This window comes from Protobothrops mucrosquamatus, unplaced genomic scaffold (genome assembly GCF_001527695.2).
Source record: "Protobothrops mucrosquamatus isolate PMUCROS unplaced genomic scaffold, P.Mucros_1.0 scaffold108, whole genome shotgun sequence".
In the NCBI taxonomy this organism is placed as follows: domain Eukaryota; kingdom Metazoa; phylum Chordata; class Lepidosauria; order Squamata; family Viperidae; genus Protobothrops; species Protobothrops mucrosquamatus.
The window spans coordinates 595,989-615,678 of NW_015386480.1; the positions used below are offsets into that span (position 1 = coordinate 595,989).

The window sequence follows — 19,690 nt, forward strand, 5'->3', positions numbered from 1 at the left end:
GCTCTTCTTCAAGCCAGTGGCAGGACCAAGGCCTGCACAAGATCCTGCAGTGACTGTCGGGGGCTCCCCTGGTCAGGAGCCCTGCTGAAAAGGGCGACAGTGGCTGCGTCTGCCGGGCTGCTCCTGCTTAGGCCTTCTGTCCCGCAAGCTTTCCTGTAATGAGAAAATGTCGTCTCCTGCTCTTGTTCTTTGATTTGCCAAAATCAGATTGAGATTAAGACCACTTTCAACTTGCAATGATTGGAGAGCTGGCTGTTACTCTTGATGCACACTTCTTAAATTGCCACCTTAAAGTGCTGCTGTTGTTTCTTTTAAATGCAATGTTCTGTTTCTCTCAGGGCACCCCTGTCCATTTGATTCTGAAATCCTGCGTGCGAAGGAAGACTGATTCTATAGACAAAAGATTTTGTTTTGACATTGAGACAGTTGAAAGGTGAGCTAAAACTTTGGCAGCTTCGGTCCCACTGAAATATTGTTCAGCTCTTCTTTAAAGATTGTGCAGATAAAAATAAACAATAATGGAGGGGTGGAAGCTTTTTCCTCACTCATATGATTGGGCATTCTCTTTGAGAGAGTTGAAGGGGCTGTAGGGATCCCTCCCCCCATGCTCAGTGTGTAAATGCAGATTAAAACTTTCTTGATCAATCTCTCTCCTTTCTCTGCTTGAACATGTCTGCTGAATGCTGCGATCTCTCTGGGTCTGCTCTTACTTTTTTGAAGGGTTTTGATGCTTTCTGCCTGCAGCGATGATGGAGAATTTCAAGAGAAAACAATTCTGCTCAGGTCTAATATTAGTGCAGATTTTTGTTCCCTTTGAGCTGTTGTTGGCATCTGTTGGCATCCAGATTGGATGTTGGTTAAGAATCCAGAGCTGCTTGATGAAGTCATGGCAGTCTTGATGATGAGACATTTGACTTAATCAAATCAAAGGGGAGATTGATGGAAAAATGGCTTAAATACAGAGAGAGAAATGTAGAAATGGTTTGATAAATTTGGTGAATTTCTTTGAACAAAATAAATTTCATATGCACTTGTTTTCAGTTTTGGATTAAGCTAAAATATGTTTCTGGCCCTTAGTCCAAGATGTTTTCTTGATCAGACCAGTGACTGATCTGTTTCCTCTGGCCTCTGTTTCATTTGCAGCTGGGCAACTTTGAGATCTGTGGATTTCAGCCCCCGAGTTCCACAGTCACCACAACCATTGCTGAAATTTTGAGAGATAAAATCCACATATCAAGAAGTTGTTCAATTTGAGAAGTACTTGATCTACTAAAACAAGAGAAAAATCATTCCTCAGAATGAACAAATATTTACCTCCAATTGCTAAAAACTGAACCATTAATATACTGAGGAGTTCTTCCTGAAAGAAGTCTGTCTACTTTCCTCAGAGCCCTCCTAGAGCCTCCCTCGCATTTTTCAGTTTTATTTTGGGAGTTGTAAGAAAAAAATAAAAGCTACGTTTGAGTTGGCTGTTAATTTTTCTTTCTTGTCCCCCTTGCTGAATTTTATGCAGATCTGGTCCCATCACCTTACAAGCTCCCTCAGAAGCCAACCGACGGCTCTGGATGGAGGCCATGGATGGGAAGGAGCCGGTAGGTAGGCAGGTGGTCCTTTTCCTCTTTCCGAGAATGGGAGTGATTTTGGATTGGCAAACTCTCCTCAAAAAGTGTTTTAGCTGTTTTTTTAAATACAAAATACGCCTTGGAAAGGTGCCTTGGATTTAATTTTCAGTCTGGAGGTGTTGGTGTATTCCAGGGCACATCTATTCAGAAGTAAGCCCTTCTGAATGAAGCTGGACATTAGTAAAGTATGGTGTGGTCAACGGATCAGCTGGCTCCTTAGGGCCCAAGGCACCCTCAGATGGCATTCACAGGCCTTCTCCCCAAAATTAAAAAAAATAATTGAATTATTGAGATCTTTTAAGAAGTTAATATCCTGGCAACTTTTAACATTTAGTTTTTTTAGTTTTTGTATTATTATATCAAATTCCTGGCATCACTTCAGACCTCTAGGGAAAAAGGGTAGTGTGACTTCCAGCTGAGCCTGTTGGGAGAGTTAGAAAAAGAAACCGAGTCACGTTTCTCTTCCCTGCTGCTTCTCAGGCTGAAATATTCAGCCTGTTGGCTCTGAGCTGCCATTTGAATCTCCACCACCACAGGTTAGCCACAGGCCTGGCGCTTCTCGCCTCCTGCTCCTCCCCAGATGTTTTCCCATTTACCTGACCTGCCTGGCGATTCGTGCTCTGACTGAAGGAGCAGGAACTTCAGCCAGAACACGGATCACCATTCCTTTCCTAGGATGGACTGCCAGCAGGAAGCACCCAAGCATGGAAAACATTTATTAAACACCCCAACATTAAAAATGACGTTAAGTGAAATATTTCAGCTCCCATGTTGGGCAGGATGGATGGAGCCGCTGAAGGTTTCTGCCAGAGGCCAAATTATGTTTGACAGGATAATAATAAATGTTTGGAGTTTCAGCCAACCCCGAAAGGAACAGAGCATGTTTGCCCCCTCCTTTCCCCCTAAGCAGACTCCTTGCTCAGTCGCCATTTACCTCAAGAAGCCCCTTGCAGCAAAGCCCTTTGGCTCTTGGGGGGTGTCAATCCCATCCAAGGAGCCCCCTGTTGCTGGGTTTGCTGAGAAATTCACTCTCCTGATCATCTTTGAGTGAACCTGGTGACTTTAGTTATTTGGTTTTATTGCTTTGTTTTGGTCTCTTGATGGAAAGTGGGCTAAAAGTCATAATTAATAAATTGAAACTTGGAAGTATCTTCATTTTTTGTTCACTGTGTTGATCATCTGCATAATCAATATTAGAGTTCTGAATTAATAGAGTCTTAGATTACAGTAAGTTGCAACCTTTATTATTGGCTTATTAAAGCACATTTTAAAAATACGTTGTGACTTTTGAAAAAATCCTCTGCAAATTTCTTCTGAACACAGTTTGCTAGAGTTACTTCCCTACTTCCCTTGCTTTTCCCATGATTTTTCAGATTTTCTTGAATCTCTGCAAAAATTATTTCTGGACTTGCTTAGATTCCTTGCAGTCTTTGAGTATATCATCAGATACTCTAACCTTGAACCCTGGCACATAAAGCTTGCCTAATGTTGGAGATGAGAAGCCAGGCTCACAACAGGATCCAGGGACTTTCTGGGTTGTGAAGAAGAAAGGTTGTGCTGTCCATACATAGTGGGGGGGGGGAATGAAGGATCCTATGCCAGCACCCAACTGGATACTCCCCCCTCCCCCTTTTAAGAGAAGAAAAACCCTGGCTGGTGTGCAGTCCCTTCTCAGGTGGGGTGTACTCCAGGCATGGCAGCTGTGGAAGGGCATTCTGGGAAACGTCACCTCCTTCAGTCAGACCTCCTTTTTCTGATGCTGGGAAAGCAGCATCCTGGGTGTCAGGGGGGCTGAATAGGTGGAAAACTGAAAGGGGAAAGAAGGAGCAGGCTAGTGAAGCAACCGGGGCAACGTGTGGTGCCCCCGGAGAGCAACCTGGCAGTGGGGGCTACAGTCTGACCTCAGAACTTTGCCCCCATTGTTTACAGGGGGCCCTGAGAGATTATTCTCTCCACTGGTTCTTAGGTTCTTCATGAGAGTTGCTCGGGGTGGGTTTTATACCTTATTTATACCTTATTCGTCATCCACCCCAACAATTATTTTTCCCTGTTGCCATTTTGTGTCCTCCAGACGTTTTGGACTAGGAGAAGGACTGGGGGTGGGCCTGGGGGGGTCCCTCGGTGTATCTCGGCCTGCTGTTGAAGAGAGGATGGAGGATGCCTCCAGGGATGCTGGGGAGGAGCACTCGCCCGCTCGCAGGACCGGAAAAGAAGCCTTTGCTTCTGTGTGGAACTGCCGACCTAGGTTTCTGTTGCCAGAAGCAAGCCTTGTTTTGGGGCGCAATGGCGCTTCATCGGGGGTGCTGGAGCAGCTGCACGGAGAAGGCTGCAGAAGGAGAAGGCCTTTTGGGGGGAATCTGGAATGAAAGATATGAAATGGTGGTTGCCTCTATCCTCAACAGGGAGTGGTAGCATTGATTGGTAGCAGTAGGATGTCTCCTCCCACTAGACTAGACAGCCACAGAGAAAATTTGGAAGACAGATCTGGGGTGTACGTGTGTGTGAATTCATATTGGGAACAGACCCTTCCCAATACGCTTTTTAGAAAATTAGAAACACCCACGCGTGCACACATACACGCACACACACAAGTTCAGAGTGCCTTTTTTCCATCTTAAGCATTTAAAGCCTTTCACTGTAATGTGCAGCTTGGCAAAGACTTTGCAAAGATGAAAACTAACCCAAGTGCTTATTTTCAAATGATGTTATCTCTGTTTCCTTTGTCTCTCTCTCCTCCCTCACCCCATTCCTTTGGCCTGTCATGCTTTGTATTGACCACTTGTTTTTCTTTATCTCTCCTTCCCCTCCATTTTGCTGTTTAGATCTACCACAGTCCCATCACCAAGCAGGAGGAAAGTGAGTATGTCAATTTTCCCAACATTGGGGATGCCAAAGTGAGTCATTCTGTTTCAGAGAGAGCCCACTGCTGCCCACTGCTGGTGGCATGTCCAGGTTTTGTAATCACAGTTTAAAATAGGAATGATCAGAAACATTGCTAGCGTCTGGAAAGTTAAAAGGATCAAGAAGAGTATACTTCATGCATCGACAATGAACCTCCTTTTTAAAAAATGTTTTGCATTTTGTTTTGGGAAGGATCTTCCTTTCATGTTCTTCAGGATTACTCTGACTTCAGTGTCCACATTTTAAATAGGCTTCCAGAGTCCAACCAACTGCAGGCAGTTCACAGTCTTGGTTTTCTGAAAGGGTAACATTGTCTTGCACCATTTCCAAGTTTTAGCTACAAATATATTGGGGTTTTCTTAAGCAGCTTGATAGCTTTTTAATGAGAGAGGTACAGTTCCCCTCTAGAGTTAGACATGCTGATATTTTTGAAAATGGCTGCAGGGTAGCCGTAGAAAAGAGGATCAGCAGCAGTTACTTTACTTTTCTTCTTAACTTGAAGTTTCAAATCCAGCCGTTCTCAGTCCCAGGAAGCCATTTTGCACCAGCCCATTCCCCCTTCCCCACAAATGTGATTCGGAGAAGTAGTAAAATGTAAGGAAGTAGAAAGAGTGCAGCATGGCTGTGCCCACTTCAACTCCTTTCTTTCAGCAGGATCTTTGCCCGAATGAATTAAGCTGCAAAGAAAATAAAAACAAAAAATTAAGGAATAGTTAATTGGAAAGCTTATTACAGCCACCAAACGAGGGCTGGGAAAATCTAGATCAGGGCTTTTCAACCAGTGGTACGGGTACCACCTGTGGTACATTGGCACCTGGCAAGTGGTACGCGACCATCCTAGAAAAGTGGTAGCGGGGGAGGGGAATGAGCTGTACCAGTGGCAGCACCGCACAAGCCTGAGCGAGAGACGGCTGGAGCTGCAGGGCTGTCAGGGCTCAGCGGAAGCGCCAAGATCAGCGCCAGGCTCCAGCTGGAAAGCGGCACTGATCATTGTGCTTCCGCTGAGCTCTGACAGCCCCAAAGAAGCGCCAATCAGCTGGAAAGTGGCACTGATCCTGGCGCATGCGCTCACACACACATAAACACATACGCAGGTCTGGGAGAGGTGAGCTGAGCCAAGCCACGCAGAGGCAATGACGGGGGGGGGAAGGGAAGCCTTTGCCCACCACTGCCTGCCTGTTTCCACCTCTTCCGGGAGCCTCTGGCAGTTTAAAAAAAAACCAGGGGAGGGAGGGAGGGAGGAAGGAAGGATGAAGGAAGGAAGGAAGGAAGGAAAGTCAGGGAAGGAGGGAGGGAACTTGGATATAAAAGGAGGGGAGAGAAATTTGTTAAATGAGCTTTGCCCCATTTTATGACTTTTCTTGCCACAGTTGTTAAGTGAATCACTGCAGTTGTAAAATTAGTAACATAGTGGTTAAGTGAATCTGGTTTCCCCACTAACTTTGCTAGTCAGAAGGTTACAAAAGGTGATCACATGACCCTGGAACAATGTGACCATCATAAATATGAATCGATTGCCAAGCATCCAAATGTAAATCACATGACCCTGGGGATGCTGCAACGGTCATAAGTGTGAAAAATGGTCATAAGTCTCTTTTTGCAGTGCTGTTGTAACTTTGAACAGTCGCTAAGTGAACTGTTTTAAGTCAAGGACTACCTGTACTTTATCACTTTTTTCCAGGTTTTTTTGGTCATCACGTTTTTGACACCTTGCTAGGCGACTGGTGGTACTCGGATGTTGCCATATCCTAAAAGTGGTACAATGGGTGAAAAGGTTGAAAAGCCCTGATCTAGATAGTCAGGAGAGGGCAGAAAGCCACCGGGGGACTTCTGTTTCCCTGTAGAGCAGGCGTGTCCAACCTGTGATTTATATACATTGACTCCATTATATATTTTATATGCAGCCCAAGACAATTCCTCTTTATTCAGCACAGGCCAGGGAGGTGGACCTCCATGCTTTAGAACTCAGCCCTTTTATGACTCACGGACTTCAACTCCCAGAATTCCTCAGCCAGTTTGCCTGGCAAGACTTACAGGAATTGGAGTTCCACACAGGTGGACAATGCCAACCCATAAAAGACTGATATAAAACAGTTGTACTTTAAATCTAATCAAAGAGGTCAAAATTAGTGCAGACTTCCTTGACCGCTATACTGAAGTTGGTTCATTTCTTATCGCACCACATTTGAAGAGCAGGACTGGTTTTGAAGTTTCTAAAAGTCATTTTATCTAGTGGGATCTTGCTTTCTCCTTGCATAGAGGAATCCACTAAGACTTTGAATAAGTCGGGTTCTCAGCGCAGCATGCTTTACGTTGCTTGCTCTGGCAGCAGTTTTTTTTAACGTCCCACAGATTTGGGCCCAGCCATACCTGAAGAAGGCAGGATGAAGCCCGCGGGCCTCTCGTCGTTTGAACTGACCTTATTCATGGTCTGAGCCTCATTTGATATCAGGGTTGCTCCTTCTTGCAGCGGCCGTAGCTCACCGTCAGTTGGTGGGAACGGGAGCCTTCCTTGCCTGCATGTGCAGGAGGAGGCTGCCTACCGTAAAAGCAGCAGCATCGTTTATTCAAGGAGAACAAAATAAACATGTTCTTACTTGCTTTTCTGGAGGTTGGTGAGGGATAATATTCTCTGCCTTTTGCTTTTTTTCCCCAACAGTGGAACTGAACGAGATCGGCTTCAGATTTGTCCGGAAATGCATTAATGCAATAGAGACAAATGGTAAGTATAGCACAGGGCCCATTTTATTTAACTAGAGCAAAACATTGGAGTTGGGGGGGGAATGTCTGGCCGAGCAGTGCTGGCCTTGAATTGCAGTCCTTAAAGGATCTGGAGCATCCCCAATTTGTCTCTTCTATTGCATCTTTCCACAGAGGAAACAAAAGAGAATTCCTCTTTATTTCATTTCTGCCCCAGTTTTAAAAGACTGTTTAGATTATTTTTTCCCCAACCTTGACAACTTTTAAGATCAGTGGGTTTCAATTCCCAGAAGTCTCCCAGATGTCCACACAAAGCTTGTCAAGGTTGGGGAAAAAAATGTCTAAACAGTCTTTTAAAATTGCCAAAGTTGAGAAATGCTGTTTTAGGCCAATCAGCTCACTTTCCTAAGATCCCCAACAAAATCCTGTGGAGGACGTGGCGAAAGGCTACAAAGGTGTCTGGCCCCACCTTTGGAGCCCCACCTTCTCCTGTCCTACCTTTCCTCCTGTTATTCTGATGGAGGCTTTGGGTGGTCAGGATTTATTTTCAGAAAGGCCAGGGATGGAGCCTGGAGGGAGGCAGGGGTAGAGGTCTGAAGGGATAATTTTACGCTCCCAACGACAATTTCTCTAATTTGAGTGGGTGGGATCTGAGGAATTCTTTGGTTCTAGGACAGTGTTGCAGAGTTTGCAAGTTAAACTCTAAAGTAGTCTTAACATTATTCTTAAATCACTAAATTAAGCCAAAATGTCAACAGCAAAGTGCAATTGGTGGAGACACACATTTTTGTTAACCCTTGTAAACAGCAGTTGGAAAGACGACATGCAATTTTAGGAGCATCAAAGTAAACTAAATATTTGATACCTGCTATAAAGAAGAGTGGAAAACTGTTATAAGGAAAACATTTTGTACAATTTTAAAAGAACTGGGAAGGGAATTAAATATACTTCTGAAATGCTCAGAGGAAAATTCAAGATGGCTAATATTCCAGAATGAAACAATAAAAAAGAGTAGAGAAGAACAGGCGAGTCTTCTGTTTCTAGCTTTAAGAAGTTGTATCATAAAAGTGCCACAGAAATAAATGGGTTCTGTTCAGCTCTGTTCTTCAGACAACACTCAAAATCCCAGACAGTGGAGTGTTTCTGGCAGAAAACCTGAACAAGTGGCCAACAATGGAACAAAATGAAGGCAAGAACTTCAGCAGTATCAGTTTGCTTTAGATGTTGTCATTGTTTTCTTTGAGTATCCTTGTAAATTCTTTGGCTGGAATATTCTGGGGACATTCAATTAGAAGGCAGCATAGATTTGGTGCAGCCATGCGCATCTCATGGTTGAACATGGCAGCATGTCTGCGTTCCTAGACCCCCACGTGGATGAGTGTCCTCTGCCATGAAGGACAGACTTTCCTGCCACAAAAGAGTTCTATGGGTCTTAAAATTTGGGGCTGTAACTAATTACTTCAGGTAGTAACCGTCTGCAAGGGAGGAGATGTTGCAGACTGCTTTGGAAGTGCTGGGAGCTGCTTTTCCTCAGAGGAGGATGTGCAAAACTTCTCGGAGAGGGTCAGTCCCCACTTTGGCTTCTCCACAGGACTTTCTTACCTGTGTTAGCTCGCACTGCACGTTTACAGGCAATTTACCCTGAAGCCTTTTCTGAGAATTACTGTGTTCTAATAAATCATATTAAAGAGGACTGCGGTCTCTGGATTCTTTCCCATTTTAAATTATTATTCCAGAGTTTGTTACAAGGTACGTTTGAAAAATGATTTTCCCCCTTAATGATGGCATAAGGTGGCACTAGTGAGCTTCTGCAAATCCTAATAAAGATCTTTGTTTTGCTAGGATGAATTATTTGAATGGCTTCTTGTTTCTTCCTCCCGTTCAGGTGTCACCACTGAAGGGATCTATCGCACCGTTGGGAGCAACATCCAAGTCCAGAAGCTCTTGAATGCCTTTTTTGGTAAGAAGCAGGTCTTAATCAGAAGCTGTCCAAGAGAAACTGTCGGAGAGTAAAGGAACCAACTCCCTCTATTCAGACTACCACAGGGTGTACTTTGGCCATTCTGAAATCTGCCTTAGCATTTCACTGCTTTCTCTTTTTAATTTGCTGAATAATCTGTGAATATGGAGAATACATTTTTTTTCATGGGAATTAAATTAATATAATAGTTATAGTAGAATGGCTTTCATTAGCACACTCTTTTCTGAATGATAGAAAACTGGACTCAGGAGGAGGAGGAGGAGAGGGGAAGGACAGACCTAGTGGGGCTGTGCTGCAAATAGGTAGCCTTCCACTTAGAAACATTCGTTTAGCAACTGTTTGAAGTTACAGTGGCACTGAAAAAAGTGACATATCACTGGTCCTCACACTTATGACCGTTGCAGCAGCCGCATGGTCACATGATCAAAATTCAGGTGCTTGGCAACTGGCATGTATTTATGATGACCGTCGTGTCCCCGGGTCATGTGATCGCCATCTGCGATCTTCCCAGCCGACTTGTAATAAGCAAAATCAATGGGAAAAGCCAAATTCACTTAATGACTGCATGATTCATAGTGATTTGCTTAACAACCAGGGCAAGCGGCCATAAAATTGGGCACGACTCACTTAGCCATACCCTTGCTTACCAATGAAAACTCAGGTCCCAGTTTGGTTGTAATTCGAGGACTACCTGGGGGCCCCTCAAGGCCAAACGGGTCGAGGCGCTCTGGATGTTTCCATCCACACCGTCCAGCAATGTTGGGGAGGCTCTTTGGTGCATCAACAGAATCTGGCCCCTTAAGGGCTTCCTTTCCACCAACAGTTTGATGGTGGACATTGCTGGAAGGGGTGCAGTGTAATTTAGTGATGTTTGTATGGCAAAATTATCAGTTGGATATAATATCTGCAGGACACATTCTGCCCTCTTGAACAGGCTCACAAACTTGTGGATAAGAACCAGTTTCTACAGAAGAGAATATGCATAGCTCAGGGTTCAACTGTGGAGTCCTCAGTTGTTTCTCGCAGATGTTTCATTACCCAATTAACATCGTGATTTAAGTTGCGGAGGGAGGGAGGGAGGGAGGGAGGGAGAGAGAGAGAGAGAGAGAGAGAGAGAGAGAGAGATATGCTACTCTGCCATCCCACATCTCTGCCAGTGTTGAACATCTCAGTGCTTGCACTGGAGAATTAGGATCTGCATAAAAGAGTGAAGATTTGTATTTGTAAAAATGTATTGATTAGCTTTGAATTTTGCAGAAGCTGTTGGAAAATCTGTAAATCTGTAAAATATGTAAATCCAAACCTTCCAACTTTCCACTCATTTTGGTTATTCAGCTGCAATTGTGAATATCGCTGTTACTTGCTAATACAATCAGAACAATTTGCCAAATGAAAATAAATCCCAAAAGCTTAGGGCTTGTTTTTTTGGACTGAATATCAAGATTTACAATCTAGGACAAGAGAAGTAGAAATATGAGCACAGAAAAGGAAAGAAAACAGTTTTGGAGAGGAGATTTTGGTAAAGATTAAATAGCTGGAAAACTGATGTTTGATTAGACAAGTATATAAATGTGAAAAATAGCAGCTAGCAATCACAGCTACTCAGGCTTGGAGGAAAAGGGCTGGAGTTAGATTTCTGGGGCGAGAGGAAAGCAGTAAAAATGATGAAAGGCTGCAGACAGTTGGGCAGGCAACAAAAGCAGAAAAACTGCCAGAGGAATAAAAAAGAAAAAAAGACAGATTTTCCTCCCTAGTTAAAGAGGAAGGGATGAAGATAAAGGAGAGAGTAGGAAGGTCAGGGTCAAGTCTCTGCTCTCAGGGATTAGCAGTCATTAAAGTCATTAGTAAATTATAGCTCTTTCATAAAGAAGAATGACTGATTTGAAGGCAGGTTCAGTTATAACACTTCCAAGAGAGGAAATAGAATAGAATAGAATAGAATAGAATAGAATAGAATAGAATAGAATAGAATAGAATAGAATAGAATTGGAAGGGACCTTGGAGGCCTCCTAGTCCAGCCCTCTGCTCGAGCAGGAGAACCTATACCATCTCAGACAAATGACTGTCTAGTCTCTTCTTAAAAATCTCCAGTGATGGAGCGCCCACAACTTATGGGGACAAGCTATTCCACTGGTTAATTGTCCTCACTGGCAGGAAGTTTCTCCTTAGTTCTAGGTTGCTTCTCTCTTTGGTCAGTTTCCAACCATTGTTTCTTGTCCTGCCCTCTGATGCTTTGGTGAATAACGTGACCCCCTCTTCTTTGTGGCAGCCTTTCAAATACTGGAGCACTGCTATCATGTCTCCCCTCTTTCTTCTTTTCTTTAGACTAGCCAAACCCAAGTCCTGCAGCCGTTCTTCGTATGTTTTAGTCTCCAGGCCTTTGATCATCTTAGTTGCTCTTCTCTGAATTTTTTCCAAACTCTCAACATCTTTTTTGTGATATGGTGACCAAAATTGGCTGCAGTATTCCAAGTGTGGTTTTACTAGGGTTGGAGACCTGGTGTACGTTCCAAAGACGGGAGGGCTTCAAAGACATTGGAAGTTCAGTAAATGAAAGGATCACTACCAGTAAAGAACCACAGAAAGTTCACTAAGCATCTTATGTGCCATTTGAATGTCTCTTTCCCCTTAGGAAAGACAGAGATCTACTGGAAAGAGCCAGCAACCAGTGGGGATGTTTTGTTTCAGGTTCAAATCTTTTCTGCAGAATAGGTCCCTGCATGGCCAAGATATACAGGGGGCAAACCCTCTCATGCTCCTCCGAGACGTACAGCAGCTTCAATCTGTTTGGGTCTTTGGGAGGACAGGCTGGATCCAAGCATCCCTGCCTCCCTCAGATGCAACACAGCCCCTGTGAGAGGCCGGTTGCCAAAAGCTGTTCCCACAAAGTCATCCTGCTCTCCCCCTGCTCCCCCCCCATATCGGCACCTGTTCTGTTATCTGTCTGGGAAGCCCCCCCCCAAAAGCAGCAGGAGAGGCTTCGCGAGATCCCACAAGGTGAGGGTCTTCCCATGGGTCTCATCAGAATTTGGCTCACGGACAGCAGTTTCTTCAGTCTCTCCTGTGGCTTAATAAGATGGAGACCAGATTTCCAGTCCTCTGCTCATCTCATGGCATCCTCAGTTTTATTTATTCCTTTTCCCTAAAACTTATCAATGTTATTTTGAATTTTATTTCAGTCATCTAAGGCAGATAAAACATTTTGATCTCAGGAACCTTTTACATTTTAAAAAATGACTGCAGACCCTAATGAGCTCTGCTCTATGTGGATTATATCTGTCAATATTTCCTGTTTTAGAAAATAAAACAGAAGTTTTTAAATATGTATTTATTTGACTTCATGGGGACCCTTTGACAATTGCTGATCTAGGGGATTAGTTTTCTACCCAGTTTTGTATCATTCACTAATGATCGAAAAGGACAAATCTGTTAAACTTCCCTTCAGTTTCATCCACCTGATTAATTAAAAGTTGAAGCCTATGGGATCAATACTTAAACTTTGTGGCCCTCGTGCATAACTGCATCCCATATTGATGAGAAAGCATTGATGAACAGTGTCTGAATATTGATTTTCATAATCTATTTATGCACTTAATTATCAGGTTTAAATGATTTGCTAATCAGAAATAGGGTATTTTGTTAGATGTTTCTCTGAATCAAAATATATCTGTAGCATCCTTGCAATTTATTGAGAAATAAATCAAAACAGTGGGAAGAAGATGGGATGAGAATAGATAAATCCATACTGATTTCTGGAAAGCACACCGTTGTTTTCATTGTTTTCAGTCATTGTGTGGTCATGCTCTGGAATCTGTCCCACGTCTGATTCTAGGCTGGCAGGGGGTCCTTAAGAACAGGCTGCTTCGCCAGTGGCTGGAGTTCCCACAGGCTGCCTTGGGTTGGGCTGCTGGTGGCCTGGACTTGAGGTTCCGAAGTGCACCTGAGAGGCCTTCAGCCTTCAGCCTTTGCAGCCACTTGCTGTGTCCCGCAGTCACGTGGCACGTTTTGCAGCAGCTTTGCCAAGGAGCCAGAGTGCGGTCATTTGATGTCAGGGTGGTGGACCATTGTTGGAACTTCGAATCTGGGGCGCAAGTACCCTTCATGTAGGAACTTTGGTCGCAGGTCACACTCAGACTCTGTAATGCTTTGGGATTTGCCTTTTATCTTGTTGATTTTATAAAAATGTTTCTCTATTTCCCTATAGCTAAATGTTAACTATACTGTACATGCATGAATAATTAATCTGACTTATCTTTTTCCATTTTCCCTCCTTTTCAAGATCCTAAGTGCCCTGGGGATGTGGATTTCCAGAGCAATGACTGGGACATCAAGACTATTACCAGCTCCTTGAAGTTCTACCTCAGGTAGTGTTCAACTTGTTTGCTTCTGGCAAATGACTGCCCGAGTTCAGAATCCTCTTGTGGCCCAGATGGATGATGCTCTCCTAGTACTGCCTAGTTAGCTAGTGATGTCTGGATTCACTGCTTTGTGCCAGAGTTGCCTAAAACCAGCAAATGCTGGCCTTCCGTTCACAATGCTAGTTATCCAGTCTTCTTCCTGTAAGAAACGGCACCACTGAGAACCAGCCGCACAAGGGTAGGATAGAGTTGCAACTGCATTTTACAATTCTCCCAACCCCCTTTGTAGAGGGTGGGAAAATAGCAATAGCACTTAGACTTATAGCCATTGCAGTAGTGTTTAGACTTATATACCTCTCCATAGTGCTTTACAGCCCTCTCTGAGAAGTTTGCAGTCAGCCTATTGTCCACAATAATCTGGGTCCTCATTTTACCATCCTCGGAAGGATGGAAAGCTGAGTCAACCTTGAGCCGGTCAGGATTGAACTCCTGGCAGTGGGCAGAATTAGCCTGGAAGCTTTGTTTTCTGCCTCACTTCCTTTTTCTTCCACAATGGAGCAAAATAAAATAAAATTTTAATAATGTACAGTGGTGTGATTGGGAGTGTGCCTTCACAGAATTTCTGGGATCTATGTGTCTTTACTTAGCTCTGACCCTTTATGGTCATTTTCCATTGCTCATCCTGGGAGGCCATCGAAGGGTGGGCTGAAAATCAAAAGCTATAGGAACAAAGCTTTCCCTTTGGTCTCAGACACGTAAGAGGCAGTTAAACCCACCATTCTCACCATTGCTGAGCACATCAAGGGACAGCAAGAGGAACCCAGGCGTCAACCCTTGGGCAGATCAGTGGCTGCTCCCTGAGGCAGTGATTAGCAAAGAGAAACTCGCATCCTTTGGACATGCGATGTGAGCAGAATAGTGGGATAGTGAAAACAAGTAGTTTTGACAAAATTGAAGAAATACAGGAAGTGCTGTGCTGTTAATAGGTATGAGGCTGCATAAATTGGTGTAAGATGGGCAAATTCACCTGTCATTTATCAAGCCAGTTGATGCTTCTATCAACTATTTAAACAGGATGCTGCTTTTTAAAAAATACGTAAGGCATCATATCCTAGGCATCATAAAGAATGAGTGCATAAAGGGTACCAGATGAGCAATCTCGATACAACAAATTGAGACATAAAGTGCTCCCCCCAACCACAGAATTCTTCCCAATGTTGAATGGAACTTGGTTGTTGCTGACTTTGGCAATGTGGCTGCTTCTCTTTCCAGGAACCTCTCTGAACCTGTCATGACATACAAGCTTCACAGAGAATTGGTCTCGGCTGCCAGTAAGTCTCCAAGACGGGGGCGGAGAAGGCTGTTTTGAAGGGTTTCCTGAATTTGTTGTTTGTTTTCCTGATGGTGTGAAAAACACATTTCTGGAATGTTCAGTCTTTGTCAGATGCTGTGAACAAATGTAGTGCTGCTGCTCTCTTCAATAATACTGAGAGACTTTGGCTCAGAAAAAGCAGGAACAGCCTTTCCTATTAATTGTACCAAATGCCAAACCAGGATTTTCAAGCCACAGTCCATTAAAAAAGCTAAAAGTGGGTGCAGAGCTAAGTCATAATGGTTGGGTTTATACATCACTTGGACCAAAATAAACATCTACTTTATGGCTTAATGTGATGCATAAACTTTCTAGTTGCTTTTTTCTAGTGTAAGTATAAGTAGAATCTTTCCGATAAACAACAATTAATTGAGTCCTTTTATTTTTACATGGAACACGTATGCCCCACCCCAATATTGCTATGCAGTTTTGTTGCCATTGATGCTACATCATGGTTAAGTGTAAAGAATTCATGATTTCAAGTGAGTTTCTATAAGGGAACAACTGATTTGGTTTAAAGTGTAAGTAAACAAAATGCATAACCACAATTTACCATTAAAATAAATTGGCTTTCCTCTGCCTTGAGCTGTTTCTTTGTGTCTTGCCTCTCTTCAAAATGGTGCTCAAGGCAGTGACAAAAGTGAAATGGAAACACATATAATAAAACCTTAAAATGCCAACATAAAATAGACATGTAAGTTAATTAGTGGTTAAATCAGTAGAAGCGAGGGGCAGCGGTCTGTTTCAGAATATTGATGAGAAAATTAATGGGCCAAAACTGGAACGTCTCCAGAGGGGGAAGTTGCAGAGCCGGCCGGCTGTCTCCAAAAACCTGGGCGTTGGCTGCGCCTTCCGGGCAGATTTCTGGGGATGGGATGAGGAGGGAGGATTTCTCAACTGTAAATATTATTTCCCATGGTTGGCACAGACTTCAGGAAGGTGTCTTAAAGATTAATGTTAGAAATAAATATAAGACTCTTGGAAATTGCAAACTGTCTTTTTAACCCTCATTTGTTAATCAGTTAATTAAAGTGGACACTCTTGAATTGTTTCTTCCCTAGGTTTCTTGCCCCCATTTATAAGAGTATTTCATCTTGCCTTCCCATTACTCTCCTGGCCTTCTTGCAATGTCTGCTTTAACTCTGCAGTGGGAGGGATCTTAGGTGGAGAAATTGCAGTCCTGGGCATTTTCACTCTTACTTTTAAAAACGGAGCCTTTTCTGGAATGAACATGCTGACACTTGGAGACTGACAAAGCTATTTTCCAAATTGATAAATGGATCATTCTGAGCATTGTTAGAGCAGCTCAGATAATGCACCGTGAAATCTCCCAGCCAGTTTGACCATCCTCATTTGCATTGTGTCACCAGGCTGTAATCGAATACGTGGAGTGTGGTAATAACTAATCATGTTGCCTTGCTTGCCTGAGCTTCGGTGTTAATGAGCTCCCCAAGGCTTCCTGCCTCAGAGTTGCTCTTTTATGGAATTTTATTTCCCAATTTTCCTCTGATCCTTTAACTGTGGAGAATCTTTCTCCGCAGCTGGGGAGTTTGATACTCCGTGCTCCTTGAGAAGAGAGGGGCTCTCTTGGGTCACAAGGGCCTGGATGCCAGCCCAAGCCCCCACCTGATGGGCACCAAACATTGTTAATGTTTACATGGGGTTTGCTTTATATTCGTATAAAGTTATATTCGTATAGAATATTCGTATAGAGTTGTTTCCAATTGCAGCAGCATATAAATATGTTTATATAAATAAAATAATGCAATGAATGTTGGGGTGATGGACAGGAAGCAGCCATCACTCCAAGCCCTTCAGAATAAGGGCCCTTCTCCCCCCCTCCCCATCAGTGCTCCTTTCAGCCAGCTATCAGATGCTGCTCCTGTCCTCAAGCAAGGGACACTTGGGGTCTTGCTCTGCTTTCTGTTCTTCCAGGAACCACTTGAAGAAAGTAGATTTAGGAGCTGGAGGCATCTGGGGAGTGAAAATATTGCTGAGCTATCCAGAGTTTCTTTTAAAACTCATTTGGGAACCCATCTCCAGTAATTCAAATGGGTGCAAGCAGTGATGAACTCTTCACTGCAGGAGGGGAAGTTTCTGGGGTCTTTTAAGTGATACTGTTGCTGCCCTCTCGCAGAGCCTCCTCCTCAAAAAAAAAACCCCATCGCTTGATCCCACCTGGTTGGACAAGTTATGTCCAGTTTCTCTTCTTCCCCTCTTAGGGAAGGTGGTAGAAAAGCTGCTGGCCTGGCAGCTTCAGAGGGTCCTGGATGAAGCAGAGCATCTGCACCCCTTTCAGTCAGGATTCAGGGCATTGCTCTCACTTGCTGGTGATCTCTGGCGAGAGGGGGATGGGGGTAGCGCCACCATCTTCATTCCCTTGATCTCTCAGCGGCCTTTGATACCATCAACCATGGTATCCTTCTGGGCCAGCTGCAGGATTTGGGGCTGTGTTGGTTTGGCTCCTTTCCTCAAGGACGGTCCTAATCGGTGTTAATAGGGAGTGAGAGTTCCTGCCCACGGCCACTCCTTTGCCAAGTGCCACAGGGCTTGGTACTCTCTTCACTCCTTTTGAACATCTGCCTGAAGCTGCTGGGTGAGACCATTCGCCACCACTATGCTGATGGTTCTCAACTTGTTATCTGCACCCTGGTGATCCAAGTGATGTTGTTGCCGACCTCTCACGGAGCGCGGAGGCTGGATGGGGGACAACAGGCTTCGGCCGAACCCTGGCGAGACCAATGACTTTGGGTGCACACAGCTTCAAGATCTGGGACTTGAACATCCTTAGTTCTGGGTGGGGTGGCGTTGCCCCAGACACTTCCAGTCCGCAGCTTGGGGCCTCTCCTGGACTCAGGCCTCCTGTTCAAAGAGCAGGTGGTAACTGTGGCTAGGAGAGCCTTTGTACAACCTTTTTTCCCCCCCAAAAAAACAATTTTTATTAGTTTTGCATTTTACACCAACACAGCTTAAGAACCCACATGGAAACATGGTGATCCATTTTTTAAAAGACAAACAATAACATAGTAAATATATACCCATTATTTCTTAAAAATTTCCCTCTCTATATAGAATATTATAATCAAATTAATAATTTTCAAATAAATTCATTCATTACCATGTCTAACCATCAACTGCATTAATCAATAAAAAATTAATCTATAAAAACCTATATTTCTTCAAACATTTAAACTTAAGCTTAATAAACTCCATTCATTTAAAAACATTATAATCAAATCGATATCTTTCTAAAACCAGTTCATTCACTAATATAACATTTCATCCAAGTTATATAATTAAAGATAAACTAACATTCTCTATTTATATTATTATAGGCTCATTAAAACCTTTCTAAAGCAAATTTTCATTGCATATATCACTCTATATAAATTTCATTAATCAATAAAAGTTTACAAACTCATTATCCATCCCAAAGATCCTGTATCATGCTTTCTTAATTTTGCAAATATTTAATCTTAAACTAACATATTCATTTGCTATTCAGGTGCCCCAAGTGTTTTTTTATTTAAGCATTATTAACTCCAAAGAAAAATTCTTCTCTTTCTCACCAATCTTCTATTATTTTTCACTGTTTCTCCAAATCTCCAATAATTAATTCCATCATTTCCCATATTTCAGTTCTTTTCTCATTATATCATATAAAACCCTTTTAACAAAGTCCAAGACCAAATCAATCCAGGTCGCTATAAGGCCATTACCACGTTACTATAATCAGATTTAATATTTATATCTTATTCTGGGTTTCTTTCTAGTCCAAACAGGTTTCCATAATCGGACCTCTGCCTGCCATACTATACACTCCAAAAAGAAAGCTCCCATTGTGCATTTTGTTAAATTAATATAAAAGTTATAGTTAATCTGAATGACTCGTAGCAAAACATCATTTCCCCTTTCTTTTAACATTGAATAGATTTCACTTAAAGTCCTTTCTTTTATATCGTCCTCTTTGATCACATGTTTCTCTTCCCATGTTTTTTCTCTATCTCAAATTCAAATGGCATCTGCAGTCCAACTTGTCCTTCTGAAGCAAGATCGTCCAGTTTCTTATCATAAGTCCTTTGTCCGTTAATATCAACTCTTTTTTCCAAAATCAATTGATTGTCCAGTTGTGGGTTTGCTTCTTCCACCTCAATAAGCAGAACACAAGCCTCTTGTTTATAAACTGATGTTTCACTTAGTCCTTGTCTTTTGCCTTGTCGAAACAAAGAAATCTCCTTTGAGCAAGCAATTAATCTTCTCCATATTTTCCAAAATTTTGTCCAAAATATACTTATAAGTAAGATCTACACCAGTTTTCTCCATCTTTATTATCTTTTAAATCCTTATCCTTTTAAAGGAGACTATATTTAAAAAGAAATCACAATATCCATCTCCTCCCAGTTTCCTCGCCTTTTTCCTTTGTACAAAATGAAAGCCTTTCCAGCGAAGAAAAAATAGCAAGTACAATGAATAAATTTGTCAGAGAGTGTCCCCCGGAAAGTAATCAGATGTTCAATCCTTCCAGACACCATAAAGGTAAAAGCAAACAATATTCTCCAAATATTGTCTCGCATTTATGAGAATTATGAATCCAAGTGCTGGAGGTGGACAACAAGATGCAACTTTTTTTCACATGTGGTGGACTTGCAAGGTTATTAAAGCCTTCTGGATAAAATTATGGTGGAATTTACAACAAGTTTTTAAAAGAAGAATTTTTTTTTTGCCTCAGTTGTTTCTCCTAGGTATTACACATAAT

General features: G+C 42.8%; 1 protein-coding gene across 1 annotated transcript in view; it reads left to right on the top strand.

Annotated features, from left to right (window-relative positions):
• OPHN1 (oligophrenin 1) overlaps nucleotides 1-19,690 on the top strand; it is a 145,370-nt gene that overhangs the window by 90,914 nt on the left and 34,766 nt on the right. The window contains exons 10-16 of the mRNA XM_029283481.1: nucleotides 339-433; nucleotides 1,514-1,592; nucleotides 4,445-4,478; nucleotides 7,183-7,245; nucleotides 9,109-9,183; nucleotides 13,484-13,568; nucleotides 14,835-14,893. Of these exons, the coding sequence (XP_029139314.1) occupies nucleotides 339-433; nucleotides 1,514-1,592; nucleotides 4,445-4,478; nucleotides 7,183-7,245; nucleotides 9,109-9,183; nucleotides 13,484-13,568; nucleotides 14,835-14,893 (490 nt within the window). The remainder of the gene's footprint in view (nucleotides 1-338; nucleotides 434-1,513; nucleotides 1,593-4,444; nucleotides 4,479-7,182; nucleotides 7,246-9,108; nucleotides 9,184-13,483; nucleotides 13,569-14,834; nucleotides 14,894-19,690) is intronic.